Source organism: Anomaloglossus baeobatrachus, chromosome 5 (assembly GCF_048569485.1).
Source record: "Anomaloglossus baeobatrachus isolate aAnoBae1 chromosome 5, aAnoBae1.hap1, whole genome shotgun sequence".
NCBI lineage: Eukaryota > Metazoa > Chordata > Amphibia > Anura > Aromobatidae > Anomaloglossus > Anomaloglossus baeobatrachus.
Window position 1 is genome coordinate 29128312 of NC_134357.1, and position 21059 is coordinate 29149370.

At 47.5% G+C, this 21059-nt stretch overlaps 2 protein-coding genes across 4 annotated transcripts in view; one reads left to right on the forward strand and one right to left on the reverse strand.

Moving 5' to 3' along the window:
* Nucleotides 1-21059, reverse strand: part of LOC142310731 (ovostatin-like) — a 215987-nt gene that overhangs the window by 133465 nt on the left and 61463 nt on the right. For all 3 annotated transcript variants that reach the window (XM_075348358.1, XM_075348359.1, XM_075348357.1), the window contains 3 exons: nt 10714-10917; nt 7969-8152; nt 914-1070 (listed from right to left, as the gene is read on the reverse strand). In XM_075348358.1, coding sequence (XP_075204473.1) covers nt 914-1070; nt 7969-8152; nt 10714-10781 — 409 coding nt within the window. In that variant the 5' untranslated portion in view covers nt 10782-10917. The remainder of the gene's footprint in view (nt 1-913; nt 1071-7968; nt 8153-10713; nt 10918-21059) is intronic.
* Nucleotides 18348-18983, forward strand: LOC142312597 (olfactory receptor 1M1-like). The gene has a single exon (XM_075351588.1). It carries the CDS (start codon nt 18348-18350, stop codon nt 18981-18983), a length of 636 nt encoding a protein of 211 aa, XP_075207703.1.

The following is a 21059-nucleotide window of genomic DNA, read 5'->3' on the forward strand; positions in this document are numbered from 1 at the left end:
GATGAGTGGGATGTAACCATCCCGCCCACCTCCTTCCTTCCGCAAATTCTACAGAAGCCGCGGTGACGCCAGTAGGAGATGTTCCTCGCTTCTGCGTCTTCACATACAGCGATGTGTGCTGCCGCAGGAGCGAGGAACAACATCGGACCGTCGCGTCAGCGTAATTATGGATTACGCCGACGCTGCACCGATGATACGATTACGACGCTTTTGCGCTCGTTAATCGTATCATCTAGGCTTTAAACACTACGATGTCGCATGCGATGCCGGATGTGCGTCATTTTCAATTTGACCCCACCGACATCGCACCTGCGATGTTGTAGTGTGCAAAGCCCGCCTTAGAAGCTTATAATAATAAAGAAAGGGGCGGTTGCTGCAGCTCCACAGATTAGATCAATCAATCGCTGGAGGGAAAATGGAATAATAGCCGCGCTACTACAATGCAGAAAAATGTTGATTAATTTTTGTGTTTTATTTTAACAGGTCGACGCGTTTCTGGGAACAAGTCCCCTTCCTCAGGACCACATAAATCAACAGTTGATTTATGTGGTCCTGAGAAAGGGGACTTGTTCCCAGAAACGCGTCGACTTGTTAGAATAAAATACAAAAATTAATCAACATTATTTTTCATTGGTGGTAGCGCGGCTATAATTCCATTTTCCCTCCAGTGATTGATTGAAGACTGGATCAGAATGACCTAGTGGACAAAGTGAGGGCTGGTGATAGATATCAATTGATTTTTTTTTCTTTTAAATTACTTGAAAATGTTATTTGTCCTATTTTCCTCATCTCTGGAAATATTATTGCCGTGCATTTTAGTTCACCATGAAATACCCCACAACAGGACCAGAAACCAAATGTCTGGATTTTTAGATCTCCTGAGGGATCAGTTCTTAAAGCAAGAGTTCGATACCTTTCTGTCCTGTTTTGTAGATGGGCTTATCCATTTGCACCAGATAGATGTTGCTCGGGACAGTGATGACCACATTGTATCTCCGCAAAATATCCACATTGACGCCAGAGACAGAAAGCAAAACAATGACGGGGACATCCTCTATCACTACAGGGACCTGAGAGGAAAGAGAAAATTTGGTATGATATATACTATTAGGACTTAATGTATACAAAAAAATATGGAGAAAGTCTTGAAAAGATGAAAATCCAGCTTCAAGGTGTGTGGATCAAATAGAAATTTATTGAAAGGCTATCCAAAGGTAAAATATAAACATCAATGTCAATAGAAAGGTTAAAAAAGAACTACGCGTTTCGAATTAAACATTCTTAATCATGATCAAGAAGAAACTGAGCCAGAGCAGTGCTGCTTCCACTGAGCACGCCCAGTATTGATGGTGGTGCTGTCATGAGTGTATCTCGCTCAGGGGAGACCCCGATTGAATCTGGTGCCAGAAGGTCACAACACCTTTACTGTTAGTTGATAACATCTCCTTGCTTGTGGTTGTGTAAGGGTTAAGCACCCTTTCCTGCCTGGCTGCTGGCTGTAGCTTCCAATTTCAGTTGCGGCTCTTTGAGCTTACTCCCCTTCACTATTTAAGTTGTGATCTGAACACATGAATCCTGTGATAGAAACTGAATCCCTCATTTTTTATGTGGTCCACTTTTTAAAGGAACCTGTCCTGGTCGAAGTTTGTCGTGTTGTGTGCAGCAGTGGTGTTTACTGCACTGAAACCATCTGGAGTGTTTTTCCTTTGCATGTCTATTTCCCCTGTTTGTATTCCTACCCTTGTGTTTCTGTATTGTGGTGGCGAGTCTAGTGATCTTGTCGGCCTGCTCACTAGCCAGGGTGAGTATAGGGCTATCTGAGGGCCTAAGGCATCCAGCTTGGCGACAGGTTGCAAGAACCTGAATAGGGACGCTAGGGAGCATAGGTAACAGCTTGAGGTGAGTTTGGGAGGCGACCCCCTCACCCCTGTCCCTATCTGCTTAGCAATCAAAATGACTGCTGGAACACCATTGTAAATGTGAACAGGGTTCTAGCCAAAAAATACACAATCTATATGAAGTGAAAGCTGCACACCAAATTCAGAGAAATATGAACAAGCATAACTGCTTTATGATACATAAGGAATGAAAAATGCAACTAGCCATATGAAAAATGGAAAAAAAAATAAATGTGACATTGCATAACTGCTGAGGATTATTTGAAGAAAAAAAAAAAAGATATTTAGCTAATGTATTAATCAATTCATTACCGCCCCATACCAACGTCACGGTAATCTCTTATTTATGGGCAGGGCCGTATTTACCATTAGGCACCCGTGGTCCGGTGCCTAGGGCGGCAGATTGTGAGGGGCGGCACCTTCTGGCAGCAAAAAAAAAAAAAAAAAAAAAATTTTTTTTTTTTTTTTTTTTTTTTTTTTTACATTTTTTTTTTTTTGTGGCCACCGAGCACAGGGAGCTGATTGACCCCGGAACTGCCGGCGCCTGCACTTCCGGGGTCACAGGCGCGCGCCAATCAGCTCCTTCCTCTGTGCTGCGTCCACTGCTGTGTGGACGTCACATGCAGAGCTCACAGCAGGACGCCGCGGAGGACGCCGTGATGGAAGCCGGTGTCAGAAGAGGATACTCACGTGAGCCAGGAAGATGGCGGCGGGCACTGGAGCAGGTAAGTGGATTCATAAGGAGCGTGGGAGTGTCTCTAATGCAGACCAGAGATCTGCGCATGCGGGGGGGGGGAGGCGGCAAAGGCAGATACTGGAGGGAGGCAGAGGCTGAGACTGGGGGGAGGCTGGAGGGAGGCAGAGGCTGACACTGGGGGGAGGCTGGAGGGAGGCAGAGGCTGAGACTGGGGGGAGGCTGGAGGGAGGCAGAGGCTGAGACTGGAGGGAGGCAGTGGCTGAGACTGGGGGGAGGCTGGAGGGAGGCAGAGGCTGAGACTGGAGAGAGGCAGAGGCTGAGACTGGGGGGAGGCTGGAGGGAGGCAGAGGCTAAGACTGGAGGGAGGCTGAGACTGTGGGGAGGCTGGAGGGAGGCAGAGGCTGAGACTGGGGGAGGCTGGAGGGAGGCAGAGGCAGAGACTGGGGGGGGGCTGGAGGGAGGCAGAGGCAGAGACTGGGGGGAGGCTGGAGGGAGGCAGAGGCTGAGACTGGGGGGAGGCTGGAGGGAGGCAGAGACTGGGGGGAGGCTGGAGGGAGGCAGAGACTGGGGGGGAGGCTGGAGGGAGGCTGAGGCTGAGACTGGAGGGAGGCAGAGGCTGAGACTGGAGAGAGGCAGAGGCTGAGACTGGGGGGAGGCTGGAGGGAGGCAGAGGCTGAGACTGGAGAGAGGCAGAGGCTGAGACTGGGGGGAGGTTGGAGGGAGGCAGAGGCTGAGACTGGAGGGAGGCAGAGGCTGAGACTGTGGGGAGGCTGGAGGGAGGCAGAGGCTGAGACTGGGGAGGCTGGAGGGAGGCAGAGGCAGAGACTGGGGGGAGGCTGGAGGGAGGCAGAGGCAGAGACTGGGAAGAGGCTGGAGGGAGGCAGAGGCTGAGACTGGGGGGAGGCTGGAGAGAGGCAGAGGCTGAGACTGGGGGAGGCTGGAGGGAGGCAGAGGCAGAGACTGGGGGGAGGCTGGAGGGAGGCAGAGGCAGAGACTGGGGGGAGGCTGGAGGGAGGCAGAGGCAGAGACTGGGGGGAGGCTGGAGGGAGGCAGAGGCAGAGACTGGGGGGAGGCTGGAGGGAGGCAGAGGCAGAGACTGGGGGGAGGCTGGAGGGAGGCAGAGGCAGAGACTGGGGGGAGGCTGGAGGGAGGCAGAGGCTGAGACTGGGGGGAGGCTGGAGGGAGGCAGAGGCTGAGACTGGAGGGAGGCAGAGGCTGAGACTGTGGGGAGGCTGGAGGGAGGCAGAGGCTGAGACTGGGGGAGGCTGGAGGGAGGCAGAGGCAGAGACTGGGGGGAGGCTGGAGGGAGGCAGAGACTGGGGGGAGGCTGGAGGGAGGCAGAGGCTGAGACTGGGGGGAGGCTGGAGAGAGGCAGAGGCTGAGACTGGGGGGAGGCTGGAGGGAGGCAGAGGCAGAGACTGGGGGAGGCTGGAGGGAGGCAGAGGCAGAGACTGGGGGAGGCTGGAGGGAGGCAGAGGAAGAGACTGGGGGGAGGCTGGAGGGAGGCAGAGGCAGAGACTGGGGGGAGGCTGGAGGGAGGCAGAGGCTGAGACTGGGGGGAGGCTGGAGGGAGGCAGAGGCAGAGACTGGGGGGAGGCTGGAGGGAGGCAGAGGCAGAGACTGGAGGGAGGCAGAGGCTGAGACTGGAGGGAGGCAGAGGCTGAGACTGGGGGGAGGCTGGAGGGAGGCAGAGGCTGAGACTGGAGAGAGGCAGAGGCTGAGACTGGGGGGAGGTTGGAGGGAGGCAGAGGCTGAGACTGGAGGGAGGCAGAGGCTGAGACTGTGGGGAGGCTGGAGGGAGGCAGAGGCTGAGACTGGAGAGAGGCAGAGGCTGAGACTGGGGGGAGGCTGGAGGGAGGCAGAGGCTGAGACTGGAGAGAGGCAGAGGCTGAGACTGTGGGGAGGCTGGAGGGAGGCAGAGGCTGAGACTGGGGGAGGCTGGAGGGAGGCAGAGGCAGAGACTGGGGGAGGCTGGAGGGAGGCAGAGGCAGAGACTGGGAAGAGGATGGAGGGAGGCAGAGGCTGAGACTGGGGGGAGGCTGGAGAGAGGCAGAGGCTGAGACTGGGGGAGGCTGGAGGGAGGCAGAGGCAGAGACTGGGGGGAGGCTGGAGGGAGGCAGAGGCAGAGACTGGGGGGAGGCTGGAGGGAGGCAGAGGCAGAGACTGGGGGGAGGCTGGAGGGAGGCAGAGGCAGAGACTGGGGGGAGGCTGGAGGGAGGCAGAGGCTGAGACTGGGGGGAGGCTGGAGGGAGGCAGAGGCTGAGACTGTGGGGAGGCTGGAGGGAGGCAGAGGCTGAGACTGGGGGGAGGCTGGAGGGAGACTGAGGCAGAGACTGGGGGGAGGCTGGAGGGAGGCAGAGGCAGAGACTGGGGGGAGGCTGGAGGGAGGCAGAGGCTGAGACTGGGGGGAGGCTGGAGAGAGGCAGAGGCTGAGACTGGGGGGAAGCTGGAGGGAGGCAGAGGCAGAGACTGGGGGGAGGCTGGAGGGAGGCAGAGGCAGAGACTGGGGGGGAGGCTGGAGGGAGGCAGAGGCAGAGACTGGGGGGAGGCTGGAGGGAGGCAGAGTCAGAGACTGGGGGCAGGCTGGAGGGAAGCAGAGGCAGAGACTGGGGGGAGGCTGGAGGGAGGCAGAGGCTGAGACTGGAGGGAGGCTGAGACTGGGGGGAGGCTGGATGGAGACTGAGGCTGAGACTGGGGGGAGGCTGGAGGGAGGCTGAGGCTGAGACTGAAGGGAGGCTGAGGCTGAGACTGGGGGGAGGCTGGAGGGAGGCAGAGACTGGGGGGAGGCTGGAGGGAGGCAGAGGCAGAGACTGGGGGGAGGCTGGAGGGAGGCTGAGACTGGAGGGAGGCTGAGGCTGAGACTGGAGGGAGGCTGGAGGGAGGCTGAGGCGGAGACTGGGGCAGGCTGAGGCTGGGGGGAGGCAAAGGCTGAGACTGGGGAAGAGAGGCTGATGCTGAGGGAAGATAGAGGCTGATGCTGGGGGAGAGAGGCTGATGCTGGGGGAGTGGGAGAGAGGGGCTAATGCTAGAGACAGAGGACAAGGGATGAGGGATAGTGCAATGACAAAATCGATTGGGTGGGGGGAGTGTAAGGACTCAGAATAAGAGGGGGCAGCATTGGGAGCTCATTGTGAAGAAGGGGCAGCATGTGTGGGATCAGTATGGAGTGGAGCAATGTAGGGGAGTCAATATCAAGAGTGGGGTAGTGTGTGTGGGGGGGGTCTCAGCATAAGCGTTAGTGTGGTGGTCTTAGCATGAGTGGGGCAACATGAAGGTCTCATTATGGAAAAGAGGAAGGCAGCATTAGGAGCTCATGGAGAGGGACAGCATGCATGGGACATTGTGAGAAGGGGGCAGCATGCATGGGACACTGAGGAGGGGGCAGCATGCATGAGACATTGTGAGAAGGGGGCAGCATGCATGGGACACTGAGGAGGGGGCAGCATGCATGAGACATTGTGAGGAGGGAGCAGCATGCATGGGACATTGTGAGGAAGGAGCAGCATGCATGGGACATTGTGAGGAGGGAGCATCAAGCATGAGACATTGTGCGGAGGGAGCAGCATTCATGGGACATTGTGAGGAGGGAGCAGCATGCATGGGACATTGTGAGGCGGGAGCAGCATACATGAGACATTGTGAGGAGGGGGCAGCATGCATGAGACATTGTGAGGAGGGAGCAGCATTCATGGGTCATTGTGAGGAGGGAGCAGCATGCATGGGACATTGTGAGGAGGGGCAGCATGCATGGGACATTGTGAAGAGGGGGCAGCATGCATGGGACATTGTGAGGAGAGAGCAGCATGCATGGGACATTGTGAGGAGGGGGCAGCATGCATGGGACATTGTGAGGAGGGGGCAGCATGCATGGGACATTGTGAGGAGGGGGCAGCATGCATAAGACATTGTGAGGAGGGGGCAGCATGCAAGGGACATTGTGAGGAGGGGGCAGCATGCAAGGGACATTGTGAGGAGGGAGCAGCATGCATGGGACATTGTGAGGAGGGGGCAGCATGCATGGGACATTGTGAGGAGGGGGCAGCATGCAAGGGACATTGTGAGGAGGGGGCAGCATTCATGGGACATTGTGAGGAGGGGGCAACATGCATGGGACATGGGACATTGTGAGGAGGGGGCAGCAAGCATGGGACATTGTGAGGAGGGAGCAGCATGCATGGGACATTGTGACGAGGGAGCAGCATGCATGGGACATTGTGAGGAGGGGGCAGCATGCATGGGACATTGTGAGGAGGGGGCAGCATGCATGGGACATTGTGAGGAGGGGGCAGCATGCATGGGACATTGTGAGGAGGGGGCAGCATGCATGGGATATTGTGAGGAGGGGGCAGCATGCATGGGACATTGTGAGGAGGGGGCAGCATGCATGGGATATTGTGAGGAGGGGGCAGCATGCATGGGACATTGTCCTCACATCATGCTGCTCCCTCCTCACAATGTACAGATCATATTTCATAATCGAGGAAGGTGTGGTGGATATACAGTAGTTTATAAGGGAGGGCAGTGTGGTGTTTATTAGGGGCAGTGTCACAGTCACAGTATATAAGTGGGGATGGTGGGAATATTTTATACTCATGCTATGTTTTGATGTGCCTGTGGTGATTCCCATTGGGGGGGGGGTTCGTTTCTTATTGATACTTTTTAAAGTGTGCTACAGAGTAGATCTGCCTTAAACAGATGTCGTGTGCGAAAACTCAGTTTTACGTTGTCACTAAGGGGCGCGACCACTTAAAGTGCCTAGGGCAGCACGAAGGCAAAATACAGCCCTGTTTATGGGGTCCCTAACCAAATGTTATGCAGTTAAAACCTGCTTGTGTGCTAGGTTCCCTAAGCAAATGTTACCTCTATGTGTGTGTACCCATGCACACAAGCAGGTCTTAACCACAAAACATTTGGTTCGGGACCCCATAAATAAGAGATTACCGTGAAGTTGGTAATGGGGCAGTAGTGAATTGATCAATACATTAGCTAAATATCTCTTTTTTTCAAATAATCCTCAGCAGTTATGCAATGTCACATTTAATTTTTCATTCCTTATGTATCATAAAGCAGTTATGCTTGTTCATATTTCTCTGAATTTGGTGTGCAGCTTTCCTATCTCCTTAGCGGCAGGGACCTCTATTGTATTGTGTTCCCTGTGTGTTGTAACATCTTCTGGGGGTTTTTCAGGTACTAGATAAACCCTGCTGGTCATGTGTGTGACAGGTGCACAATGCAGAGGAAATACTGTTGGGGGTCATATTCAAGAAGGTAAAGGTACAATAAGTGATTAATAAATCCCCAATTTAAAGAAATAGGATAAAGGGGAATTAAAGGCCTTAGATTTTCCTCCCAAATCTAGTAGATGACACTTACTGTGAAGGTATTACATTGGAAGTATTTAGGAGGCGATACGAGCTCATTAAATATCGTTGTGTTAATTTCACCGTACTGGAGAACAACATTGAGATCCAGAAAGTTCTCAAAGCATAGGAGGTTCACACAGGCTTTTCCAATCTCCCCACTGTTCAGCCTGACAGGAATGGTTAGTGCATACTGTCTATATGGAGACAAAGCAAAGAATTATCAGTACTCCGAACAATACCCTTAACAATACCCCTAGCTACAGTCCTCCAAATACTACTACAAAGGCTCCTGGAACTCCCGCCTTTCACCAGTTTACAAGTATCCTGTTTTTGCTCCTTTTTCCCTCTGTTCTTATCTATTTTTGTTAATCCGCCATACGGTTTCAGAGATATTGTCCTTTGTTTTTTGTTCCAATTTTTATGGTCTTTACTAAGGGGGTATGGCTCACAAGGTGATTATGCAGATCATCCTAAAGGCTAAGGACACACCCTAGAGGATCTTGGAAGCCACACTCCCAGAGAATCCTGTGATGGTAAATAACCATAAAAATTCACATTTTATAAAAAAAAACCCTACATGTCTGAAACCATATAGTGAATTAAAAAAAATAGTGAAATACTCAGGGGACCAATGTAATGACAGGTTCTTTCTAAATACTCCCATTTTCTTAAACATTACATGCAAAAAATGTACACTTCATTCTTCATATTTTATTAATATCTCTAGCCTTCTCAAGTCTCTTCTCTATATTTTGAATAGTTAAAGCTAATGGTATGAACCCCAAAGTTATACATACTATAAAGGAAAACCATGCAATAACTATAAATCACCCGGAGAAGGAAAAATCACAGGTGTGTCCCCTGTATTTATAGGCTGGCCAACAAATATCACGGGGTGTAATGGGATAACCAGGGACTGGAGCTCCTAAATTTGACCACAAGCTAGAGGGGCGCTAGCTGTCCTTGATCCCAGAGATACATCTGATGGTGATGATGTCTGAGTACCCTTCTTCTTTGATCACATGTTATGGGAGACCTATCATAGTCACTTCAAGCTTTTCAAGCTAGAAAAGCCTGTCTTCCGATGTCGACTATAGCTTTAGCTACACCGTTGTTTCCTTTCCCTGCTCCTGTACAGCTCTGATCTAATACCCCCTCTCCCTCACCCAAGACAGGACTGGTAGATCCCACAGATAAGGACAAAGAGGGGAAACAAAAACTCGATCACACAGCATGCTCACACAGAGGTATTAGACAACAAGTGATAAGAAGGAAAATAAGAGTAGGAAACAACGGTGTAGCTAAAGCTATAGTCAGCATGGGAAAACAGGCTCCTCTATCTTAAAAATTCACGTTGTGACTAAAATAGGTCTTCCACAACATATGATCAAAGAGGTAACCAGCAGGCTAGCAGAAATAAACTCCTGTAAGCCCAATCACTAATGAGAACACAGCTGCTTGACGCCCAAGCCTGCTTGTGTAACTCAGAAGCACCAAAGGTGGCATAGTGAGGAGTGTCAGACTCTGCAGTGTGTACAGCGTCAGATGCCACCATGACACTGGGCAGGTTTAGAGCCAAACACCGTGAGACAGGAAATTACAGATGGTTGACAAACCAGTTCTCCATAATTGAAGAATATTTGAAAGAAGATTAGATAGATAGATATAAGATAGATAGATAGAGGGATAGGTAGATAGATAGAGGGATAGATAGATAGATAGATAGATAGATAGATAGATCGAGGGATAGATAGATAGATAGATAGATCGAGGGATAGATAGATAGATAGATAGAGGGATAGATAGATAGATAGATAGATAGATAGAGGGATAGATAGATAGATAGATAGATAGATAGATAGATAGAGGGATAGATAGATAGATAGATAGATAGATAGAGGGATAGATAGATAGATAGATAGAGGGATAGATAGATAGATAGATAGATAGATAGATAGAGGGATAGATAGATAGATAGATAGATAGATATATAGATAGATAGAGGGATAGATAGAGGGATAGATAGATAGAGGGATAGATAGATAGATAGAGGGATAGATAGATAGATAGATAGAGGGATAGAGGGATAGATAGATAGAGGGATAGATAGATAGAGGGATAGATAGATAGATAGATAGATAGATAGAGGGATAGATAGATAGAGGGATAGATAGATAGAGGGATAGATAGATAGATAGAGGGATAGATAGAGGGATAGATAGATCGAGGGATAGATAGATAGATAGATAGATAGATAGATAGATAGAGGGATAGATAGATAGATAGATAGATAATAGAGGGATAGATAGATAGATATAGATAGAGGGATAGATAGATAGAGGGATAGATAGATAGATAATAGAGGGATAGATAGATAGATAGAGGGATAGATAGATAGATAGAGGGATAGATAGAGGGATAGATAGATAATAGAGGGATAGATAGATTAGATAGATAGATAGATAGAGGGATAGATAGATAGAGGGATAGATAGAGGGATAGATAGATAGAGGGATAGATAGAGGGATAGACAGATAGAGGGATAGATAGATAGAGGGATAGATAGATAGATAATAGAGGGATAGATAGATAATATGCTGATAAGTTTTATATACTATACATTCAAAAAGGGGTTCTTGGAAGAGAGACTACTGGATACTTAAGAAATATAGTCATTAATTACTCAACCGCTTTAAATAACAGGTACAATTTAAATACAGTATTGTAATGAGGGACCCTTGTCCCAAGAACTTACAGTTCGGCTGTGCCTTCTGAGAGCAGGCCCAGGAGGAGCACGGTCAGGAGAAGCTTCTTTGGAGTCATGCCGGCTCACTGACTGGTCTGGTGGCACAATCATTCTGGATTATATACGGCAGTCGTACAATGGTTTACTGCTCATTGTTCTCTTCCAGCTCCTTGGTTGGAGCGCATTTGCACATAATGGCTCATCTATTCTGTCCTGAAACATGACATGAAAAAATATTAAGTATAATTAATTATTTTGCCCATCTAATATGAAAACTGAAGCTGAGTTCTGCAGTTACACACTGTAATCTGGATTATTCTGCCTTCTTTTTTTTGGCATAAATTTGTATTTTAGGAATTTTTATTTTTGCACTAAATTCATAATGGTATTTCCTAGAACTGAGCAGAAAGATCCACAGTCCAGCGGCCACGTCAGATGTCCATTTTACTGTTGGACTTGAGCCCTGAGAACTTCCAAATGAAATCAAATCTTTATTTTTATATAGCGCTAACATATTCCGCAGCGCTTTACATAGATCAGAAATACTGTCCCCATTGGGGCTCACAATCTAAGGTCCCTATCTGTATGTCTTTGGGAGGAAACCGGAGTACCTGGAGGAAACCCACGCAAACACGGGGAGAACATACAGACTCCTTGCAGATGGTGTCCTTGGTGGGATTTGAACCCAGGACCCCAGTGCTGCAAGGTTGTAGTGCTAACCACTGAGCCATCATGCCGCCCTTCCTACTAAATGTCAGTATTTCATGCAGCATAGATGACATTGTGCCAGGTCTACTAATCAGAAGAGGTGACGGGGATACCGGTGGGTAATAATAATATAATATAAATTTATATATCACCATTAATTCCACAGCACTTTACATACATTGACAACACTGTCCCCATTGAGGCTCACAATTTAGAGACCCTATCACTATATTTCTGTAGTGTGGGAGGAAACCCACACAAACACAGGGAGAACATACAAACTGCTCCAGATTTTGTCCTTGGTGGGATTTGAACCCAGAACCCCAGCGCTGCAAGACTGCAGTGCTAACCACTGAGCCACCAGAAGACTGCAGTGCTAACCACTGAGCCACCATGCAGCCCATGATGATTCCAGTGTTCTTGTCCAGCACATTGGCCACTAGCCACAATGGCAATACTTGATCACTGGACTAGGTTCCTGCAAATGTTTTTTGCTCATCTCTACTATTTGTGCCATTTTTTGCTTAGTTTTTCAGTACTTTCTAGGTTTGCTCGATGGGCATGCTTTTCACTATCCAGAAGTTTTTGACTCAAAAGGCATTTTTTCAAAATGTTACAAAATTCTCTCTCTTGTGGAATACAAAATCAGTTTAATATTTTTTTTTTTACTCAAACATGACATTTTCTTCACTAGGCAAATTGACTCTTCAGAAAGAAAATATAACAGCATCAACATTAATAGTTACATAGCTTGAAAAAACACCTTTGTCCATCTAATCAAACCTTCCTCCACCAATTATATATTTTTGTCACTTAAGCATCTGAAGAATTAAGAAGAATTCCCTTTGGATTATTTTAAACAAGACTCTAGAGTCAAATAAGATAGAAGTAGACGGTGTAATCCTCAGAGGCAATCCTCAGAGGTCTATGTACACATCTATATACACTAAGGAAATGACTCCGATTCTTAATGTTTTCCCTCCAGTTTGTGTCGGAGGCCATGTCTCAATGCCTGGAATTGTGCAACCTGCCACGATGAAATTTAGAAAACTATTACACAGTATTTACTTTTGCTATAGATATTTATGAATTTTACAAATTATATCTACATTAAATGAAGATTTTTCAAGGTATTCAATAATTACGGTACCGGAATGTTTACTTGACTATAACTTCTATTGAAGTGATGCTGAAGGGGTTGTAGAGTGAAAACCAGTGATCGCCTATTCATATAATAGGTGATAGTTTACCAATGGGTGGTGGACCGCTCAATGGGAAGTGCACCAATCAACACAACAGTGACATTTTAAGAGGTAGCGGTGGTGGTCTTTCTCGATCAATGCTCCATTCATTCCCTGTAAGTCTGGAAAGTATTGCATTTTATTTTTTCCTACAGAATAAATGGAGCAGCGATCGGACGTCTGACCTGCCGCTTAATTTTGTTATAGGGGTAAGGCCTAAAGGGAGCTTTACACGCAACGATATCGCTAACGATATGTCGTCGGGGTCACGGAATTCGTGACGCACATCCGGCGTCGTTAGCAACGTCGTTGCGTGTGACACCTATGAGCGAGTGTTAATGATCAAAATTACTCACCTAATCATTGATCGTTGACGCGTCGTTCATTTCCCAAATATCGTTGGTGGTGCAGGGCGCAGGTTGTTCGTCGTTCCTGAGGCAGCACACATCGCTACGTGTGACACCCCGGGAACGCCGAACAACAACGTACCTGTGTCCTGCCGGCAACGAGATGGGCGTGTCGTTAATGTGGCTGGTCTCCGCCCCTCCGTTTCTATAGGTTGGCCGCTGTGTGACGTCACTGTAATGGCGAACGAACCTCCCCCATAAAAAACAGATTGTTTGCCACCCACAGCGACGTCGCTAGGAAGGTAAGTTGATGTGATGGGTACTAGAGATTTTGTCTGCCACGGGCAGCAATTTGCCCATGACACACAAACGACGGAGGCGGGTGCTTTCACGAGCAACATCGCTAGCAATGTCGCTGCAAGTAAAGCACCCTTTAGACACACGGCATGAAAATTAGTGCGAGTGGAATACAATAAAACATCGCATTCCACTCAGACCAATAGCACCCATAAGCGATTATTTTCTTAGCCCTAATCGGACTGAGAAAACAATCGCAGCATGCTGTGACTGTAATGCGATCCAGGTTTCTCTCACACCCATTTAAGTCTATGGGGTGAGAGAAAAATCGCACTGCACTCGCGGTACACCGGTGTACTGCGAGTGCAGTGCGAGAATGGCAATAGCCGGCTACTAAGGAGAGAGAGAGATAAATCCCTCCCTCCCCTCCTGAGTGCCGGCCCGCCCCCTGATCGGACCTCAGTCGCAGTGACACTCGGCTCCCGCTGTGCTGCCAGCATGAGCCGGGTGTCATGTGAGGATCGCACTAGTGCCCCGTGTGGCCCTGGCCTAATAGTTCCCCACTTAGCCAATTGTTTACACTGTCATCAATCTTAACTATTTTTTTCACCGGACAACTCCTACATCCTGCAGTAAAGTATAAAAGCACTTGGTATAAGATTTCAAGAAGGATTAGGAGAAGGCCTAAGAAAAGAGCATGGCTGCCATCAACAAGATGTCACAGAGGTTTATCCTATCAGATTATGTACAAATCCATCAGAAATAAATTGTAACATGCTTCATTGATCTACCATTATACAAAGGTATTCTCAGTGTTAATTGTTCTTGGTGAATATCTTAGAGTTACTAGGACTGGATTTACGGAAGGCTTCGGGTGCCAAGGGGGACAGGTGCAGAAGCTCAGGAAACACATTTATTTTCCAGCTCTCTATAGGACTACTCTTAGTTTAGAATATTGTTATCCTACTTTTAGGATAGGCCATTAATATTAGGTTGCTTGGGTCTTGCTCTCGAAACCCTTTCAAATCAGATGTTGGAAAGTACTGGATCCCTGTCACATGGAGTTTTGCTCAAAACTCGCCTAGTGTCATAGCGGAATCAGACACTGTTCACACTACAGATTCTGACACTTCACCCTATGGTTTCTCTGGTGTTTCTGAGTTACACAGGCAGCTTGGGAGTTGACCATTTGTATGCTCATTCATGGTCAGGCTAGCAAGACTTAACCTCTGCTGGTGTCGCGAGTCAGCGGTAGATGGAGAGAGAGAAAGGAGGTGAAAGACAAAGGAGTTAAGGAGAAAAGTGAGCGGTAGTAAAAGGAAAGGTGTCAAGACAGACAAATCAATCTTGAGACACACTGAAAGTAGCAAAGACCCCGCAAAGACCTGAGTAGAAAGATCAGCCACTCAGAGGAGAACATAGCTGGAGAGCTCCAAGGACAGAGGGATCCTGTGGGGTGGACATTCAAGGGATCCCAGTACTTTGCACGCACGGGGTGCAGATCCATGAACAGACCAGGACTGCAAGCCATCTGTTAACTCTGCCAGGCGGGTGGGTTTCCAGGACTCATCTGCCACCACTAACATCCAAGGCAGCAGCAGCAAAGGGAGGACCGGGACATATTCCCTTAAACAGTCCAAGCTGCTTGCGGCAGGACCCAGACACCAGATGGACCTCCAGGAGCTTCATGCCAGGGAGGACCGACAAATACACCAGAATGCAAAGGTGGGAGAGTGGCACCAGGTTGGCTGGCACAGCTATAAAAGACATGGGCACATCTGGGATCCAGCACGTCTCCAGGGTGCGAATTCAGTAAGTAAAGACACCCAAACTGCATTACCTGTCTGGACTAATTTTTTGCCGTGCACCCCCACGTTAACCCTTCATCTACCCCTGGGAAAAAAGCTCTACTCGCAGAGGGCTCCACAATCCACACTGCCCCATCCATCATCTCCAGTGGGATCCCGCAGCGGCGGCCCTACCATCCCTGGCCGCAAACCGCAAGTGGCGTAGTTGGACTTTATTTTTATTTTCATTTAAAACTAGTTGACGATGCCCCCGGATCCGGAACTCTTCGAGCCATGGACTGGCCAGATCCGAGCAGCCTGGCTGTCGCGGGGCGTAACACTATCACATTTGCTACCCACCTTTTTAAAAAGGTGGAATCTGTATACGGACACTGACTATAGTTTATTCCAGTGTTGGTTTGTGTGCTGTTGTGTCCCAGTCCTCCTGGGGATTTTATTGTGTGGTGCTTGGAGTTGTTATGGAAGTTTTGCTACTATCTTGTTGTTTCCTCCATGCTCTTATTTTTCTCCTTGCTTCTTATTGTTTTATACCTCTGTGTGAGCATGCTGTGAGATAGAGTTTTGGTTTCCCCTGTTTGTCTATCTCTGTTAGTTTAATCACACTCCTGTCTCGGCCCTCCCCTGGGGTTGGGAGGAGGGGGTATAAAATCAGGGCTGGTCAGGAACAGGGTCAGGAATGCGGCTCAGACATCCTCACCTTCAGAGGTAATTCTGAGATCAGGGATAGTTAGGGGCCCCCTATCCTGAGGGCCACTCTAGGAGCCCCCAGAATTGTTGCTCTCTCGCTGTCAAACACAGCGATGTGTGCTTCACAGCATGAGAGCAATGGGCAAAAAATGAACCAGAGCTGTGTGTAACGATCAGCAATTTCACAGCAGGGGCCAGGTCGCTGCTTAGTGTCACACACAACGAGATCGCTGATGAGGTCACTGGTACGTCACAAAACCTGTGACTCAGCAGCAATCTCGCTAGCGATCCCGCTGTGTGAGAAGTACCTCTTAGCCAGGGCCAGGTATCCTGCTTTGCACATAGGTGCGGAACCTATCTAGGGACATCAGGGGATCCAGAGGCCAGCGGAAGGTTTTATCAAGGGTCACCATCTCCCTCTGCTCTGGACACAGGGTTTTCCTCTTCCCTCCCCTCCCTCTTCGAAGGTCACTCGCTATTTCCCAAGTGATAGTGACTGCAGCTCTGGAGGTGAACTAGAGCATAATACACAATGTAACAGCAGAATAGTGACTGCAGTGCTGGAGGAGTCTGGATGATAAGACACGATGTAACAACAGAATAGTGACTGCAGCTCTGGAGGAGTCTGGATGATAAGACATGATGGCACAATCGCCATTATACTGGGAGACTCCTCCTGACACGTGCAGTTCCAGGGAATAATGGCGATTGTGCCCTATCCTGGCCTCCAGTGTATAGGTGGGGGGAAACGCGTCGAGCTTGGGAGAATCCTTCTGTTTGACATTCACCCAGGAATGCCTTGGTTTGATTATTGTGCCATATTAGGAACATACCCAAGGTGATACTATCCTGAAAACTCCTAAAGATAAGTCCCAGTGATCTTTGCTTTATTAAAATTACTAGAGGGGATGGAATAGATGTGTTTGTACTTTTCATTTGTCCATCTTGTCTTGATTAGGAGTTGAGGGACAGGATTCAGGGACCGCCCGCCGTGGAATGTGGGCACCGCTTGAACCCTAGGGTGCACGTAACTTCATTGTTATATCTCCATTTGTAGGTAGTGGACAATGGTCTAGGATTATCGATGACCCTGTTACAATATCCAATAGGGGATCATTGATAAGTCCTTTACACTGTATTTGGGTTGTCCTGTGTTTATGTATTGCTGTGTGTCTAATTTATTATGGCATATGGTTTGTTTTAAATTGATTGAGTAAAGTTGTATATATTAATATATTTACATTTAGGGTAGTTTCTGTTGACACTTGATAAAGAACCACATACAAGACTAGTGATGAGCAGACTCGTGAATATTCAGTTTAGTTGAATCCGCAATGACTAAAAAAAAAAAAATCGAGCTTGGGAACCAAACTTAACTTGAGACTGGATAACAAACTCCTTACAAATCAATGGGGATGAGAAAATCTGTGCTGTAAAATGGTCATGGTAATGGCGAGGGGGCTTCAAAAGGAAGCTAAATGGGGGTAAGGGTAGGACAGTTACAGTATTCATACTGTGTTTCCCAGAAGATAACACTGCACTCAGACTCTTTTCTGTACCTGTTCATTTAGCTTCATGAATATTCTCTGCTTCTCCCACCCAGCCTGTTCCAGCATCTGTGATCGGCTGCAGACTCCAATACATGCCCTCAGCCCCCTGTGTCATCATTTGTGCTTGGTTGCAGACGCGTTTGCTGTATAGTAGCGTAAAAAGAAATAAGTAAATAATAAAAAGAAAACAAAAAAAACCTGCCTTGGGTTTCTGCCTTATTTTTGATAATAAGTGCAAGTAAATAAGACAACAATTTTTCGCAACCCCCAGCGGTCTGCTTTACTGTGGCTGGTTATCAAAAATAAAAAATGGTGTAGGGCCCCCCATTTTTGATAAAAAGCCATGGTAAAGGTGACAGGTGGGGGCTGTTATTATCATGGTGGGAGGAGCTATAGATATTGGCCCCTCCCAGCCTAAAAATACTAGCCCGCAGCCACCCCAGAAGTGGCACATCCATAAGATGCACCAATTGTAGCACTTTACCCGGCTCTTCCCGATTGCCCTGGTGAGTTTATAGTCCTCCTTATGGACTTTATGAATATGGGGAGAGTATGGGGAGAGTATGCCCCCAGACACCATGTGGTTGAGGGGCATAGCTGCTGATTGTTTCTTTGGTTCCTAATAACACACAGTGACACCCCACCTTATTTCCCTCATGTTATATAGTTCTTAAGGTTCTTGTCATACTCATTGTTCTATGCTCATTTAGGATGATGTCAGAGAATAAAACAGAACATGGGTTTCTCTTATTGGGTTTTTATGAATATCCTGATCTACAAGTTTTCATATTTCTTCTTTTCCTATTGATATATTTCCTCTGCCTTTTGGAGAACACACTTCTTATAGTTATTATTTACCTGGATACAAAGCTTCATACCCCCATGTATTTCTTCCTGTGTAACTTGTCCTTTCTGGATATTTGCTTTACTACTGTAATTTTCCCTAAGTTCCTCCTGACTTTTCTAGGACTGAGATGGATTTCTTTCTTGCAGTGTTTCGTACAAATGCATCTTTACACTGGTCTTCAGAGCTTAGATTACATTTTGTTGACAGCAATGTGTTATGACCGCTACGTGGCCATCTGCAACCCTCTTCGTTACAGTCTTGTCTTGAATAAGAAGGTCTCTGCCCTCCTCGCTGGAGTTAGTTGGCTTCTCGGAATTATAGACCCTCTTCCAATTATGATTGTGCTCTCCCGTTTCCCATTCTGCTCATCTAGGGAGATCGACCACTTCTTTTGTGACCTGATGCCTATGTTAAAACTCTCCTGCGGTGACGTGTCCAAAGTCATGACCATCGTTTTTAGCGAAGGCGCACTTATCGGTATAACATCTTTTGTATTAATATTAACTTCCTACAGTTACATCATAATCGCCGTAACAAGCATGAAGACGGCACTGGCAAGACGCAAAGCCTTCTCCACCTGCTCGGCCCATCTTACAGTCATCGTGATGCTGTATCTGAGTCTGATCTGTGTCTACATCATACCTACCCCAGACGATAATGCTCATAGTAAAAAGTCCGTAGCTCTTCTTAACACGGTGCTGGTTCCGATTTGTAACCCAATCTTGTACAGTCTTCGAAATAAAGATGTCAAATTAGCGATTCAAAAACTTTTTTCAGGGAAGCTAAATCTTTAAAAAAAATTGAAAAGCAGAATGACTTCTAAGAGGTACCATGAATAATGGGAATGTGCCAGCAATAATGGAAGGAAATAGACTAAAAAGTACAGAAATCTTGGTGATTTCAGCCAAATATGGTGGTTTTCTAAAACAAATTCACAAGTTTTAAAGATATACTGCTCAATATGAGGACACAAACAACTTGACAGTCCACAGGGTATAACAAGAACAGTCCAGAACTCTATGCACCGTCCCATTGAGCCTACTTAAGGTCATGGGTGGCTTGTCCAGTCTAATGTCTTCCATGGTGGTCTGAAAGTGTAAATGGTTTAGGGTGGTTCGAAAACCAGAAAGATCATAACTGAAGGAGGATAATCACCCAAATTGAGTGGGATACTATTTATTTTTCTCCGACAGTGTAGAGTGAGTCTGCAACAATGCACCCTGCACAGCCATATTGTGCCAAATGTGAGCAGACAAGTTGAAGCAACTTTGCAAGGACATCCTCAACTAATCTTTGCGGTCAACTTTGTGGTTTACAGGTTAACTGCTGTAGGACAAAGGTTTCAACACCTAAATGTCAATCCAGGATTCAATGGAAATATCTGAGGGGTGGTTATGGAGAAACTCGAGTGGTTTGTCCAATAGAGATCTGTATCTTCCCAATGTTGTACTTACCAAATTGTCAGAATATCCGACATTATCTATTGTTCTTTTTTGGGTTTTAGCTGAGGTTCATGCAGGTCATCCTAACATTGCAATGCAACTAAGGCTCTGTTCACATCAATTCTTAGGGGTACTTTGCACACTACGACATCGCAGGTGCGATGTCGGTGGGGTCAAATTGAAAGTGACGCACATCCGGCATCGCAGGCGACATCGTAGTGTGTAAAGCCTAGATGATACGATTAACGAGCGCAAAAGCGTCGTAATCGTATCATCGGTGCAGCGTCGGTGTAATCCATAATTACGCTGATGCGACGGTCCGATGTTGTTCCTCGTTCCTGCGGCAGCACATATCGCTGTGTGTGAAGCCGCAGGAGCGAGGAACATCTCCTACCGGTGTCACCGCGGCTCCCGTAGGATATGCGGAAGGAAGGAGGTGGGCGGGATGTTTACATCCCGCTCATCTCCGCCCCTCCGCTCCTATTGGTCGCCTGCCGTGTGACGTCGCAGTGATGCCGTATGACCTGCCCCCTTAATAAGGCGGGTAGCTGGCCAGAGTGACGTCCCAGGACAGGTAAGTCCATGTGAAGCTGCCGTAGCGATAATGTTCGCTACGCCAGCTATCACAAGGATATCGCAGCTGTGACGGGGGCGGGGACCATCGCGCTCGGCATAGCAGCATCGGCTTGCGATGTCGCAGCGTGCAAAGTACCCCTTAATCTGCCATCACACATATTAATTAAGAGTATTGACTATTCTATACCTCAAATAGGAAACTGACATGTGCCAGTGTATAGGCCTACCTCTATTGTATAAGACTTGCAGCATACGATACATTTTTTGCAGAGTGTATAGCAGACTACAATTTATATATAGTAAAAATAAAATATATAGCAAATTATATCAACCTGACCGGTGATGAGCAGACCCATGGATATTGGGGTTCGCCAAATCCGCAATGACTAAAATAAAAAGTTGAGTTTCGGGAACCAAAATTGACCTGAACTTGACCCTGGATAACAAACTCCATATGTATCAACGGGGATCAGAAGATCTGTGCTGTAAAATGGTCCTAGCATAGGCTAGGGGGCTACAAAAGGAAGCTAAAGATAGTTATACATACTGTGTTTACCAGAAGATAACAATGAAATCACACTCTTTTCCAGACCCGTTCATTAAGCTTCATGAATATTCCTTTCTTCACCCAGTACCACTCTGTTCCAGCATCTGTGATTGGCTGTAGACTCTTAAACATGTGCTCAGCCCCCTTTGTCAGCATTTGTGATTGGTTGCAGACGAGTTAGTGGTTATTGTTAGAGAGTTGTATGGCAGCGTAAAAATAAATAATAAATAATTTTAAAAAAATCTACCTCGCGTTACTGCTTTATTTTGGATAATAAGCGCAAGTAAATCAGACCACTATGGGCT

What these genes read in the sequence shown, in the direction of transcription:
- LOC142312597 (XM_075351588.1), top strand. Translation starts at nt 18,348, where the DNA reads ATGCATCTTTACACTGGTCTTCAGAGCTTAGATTACATTTTGTTGACA.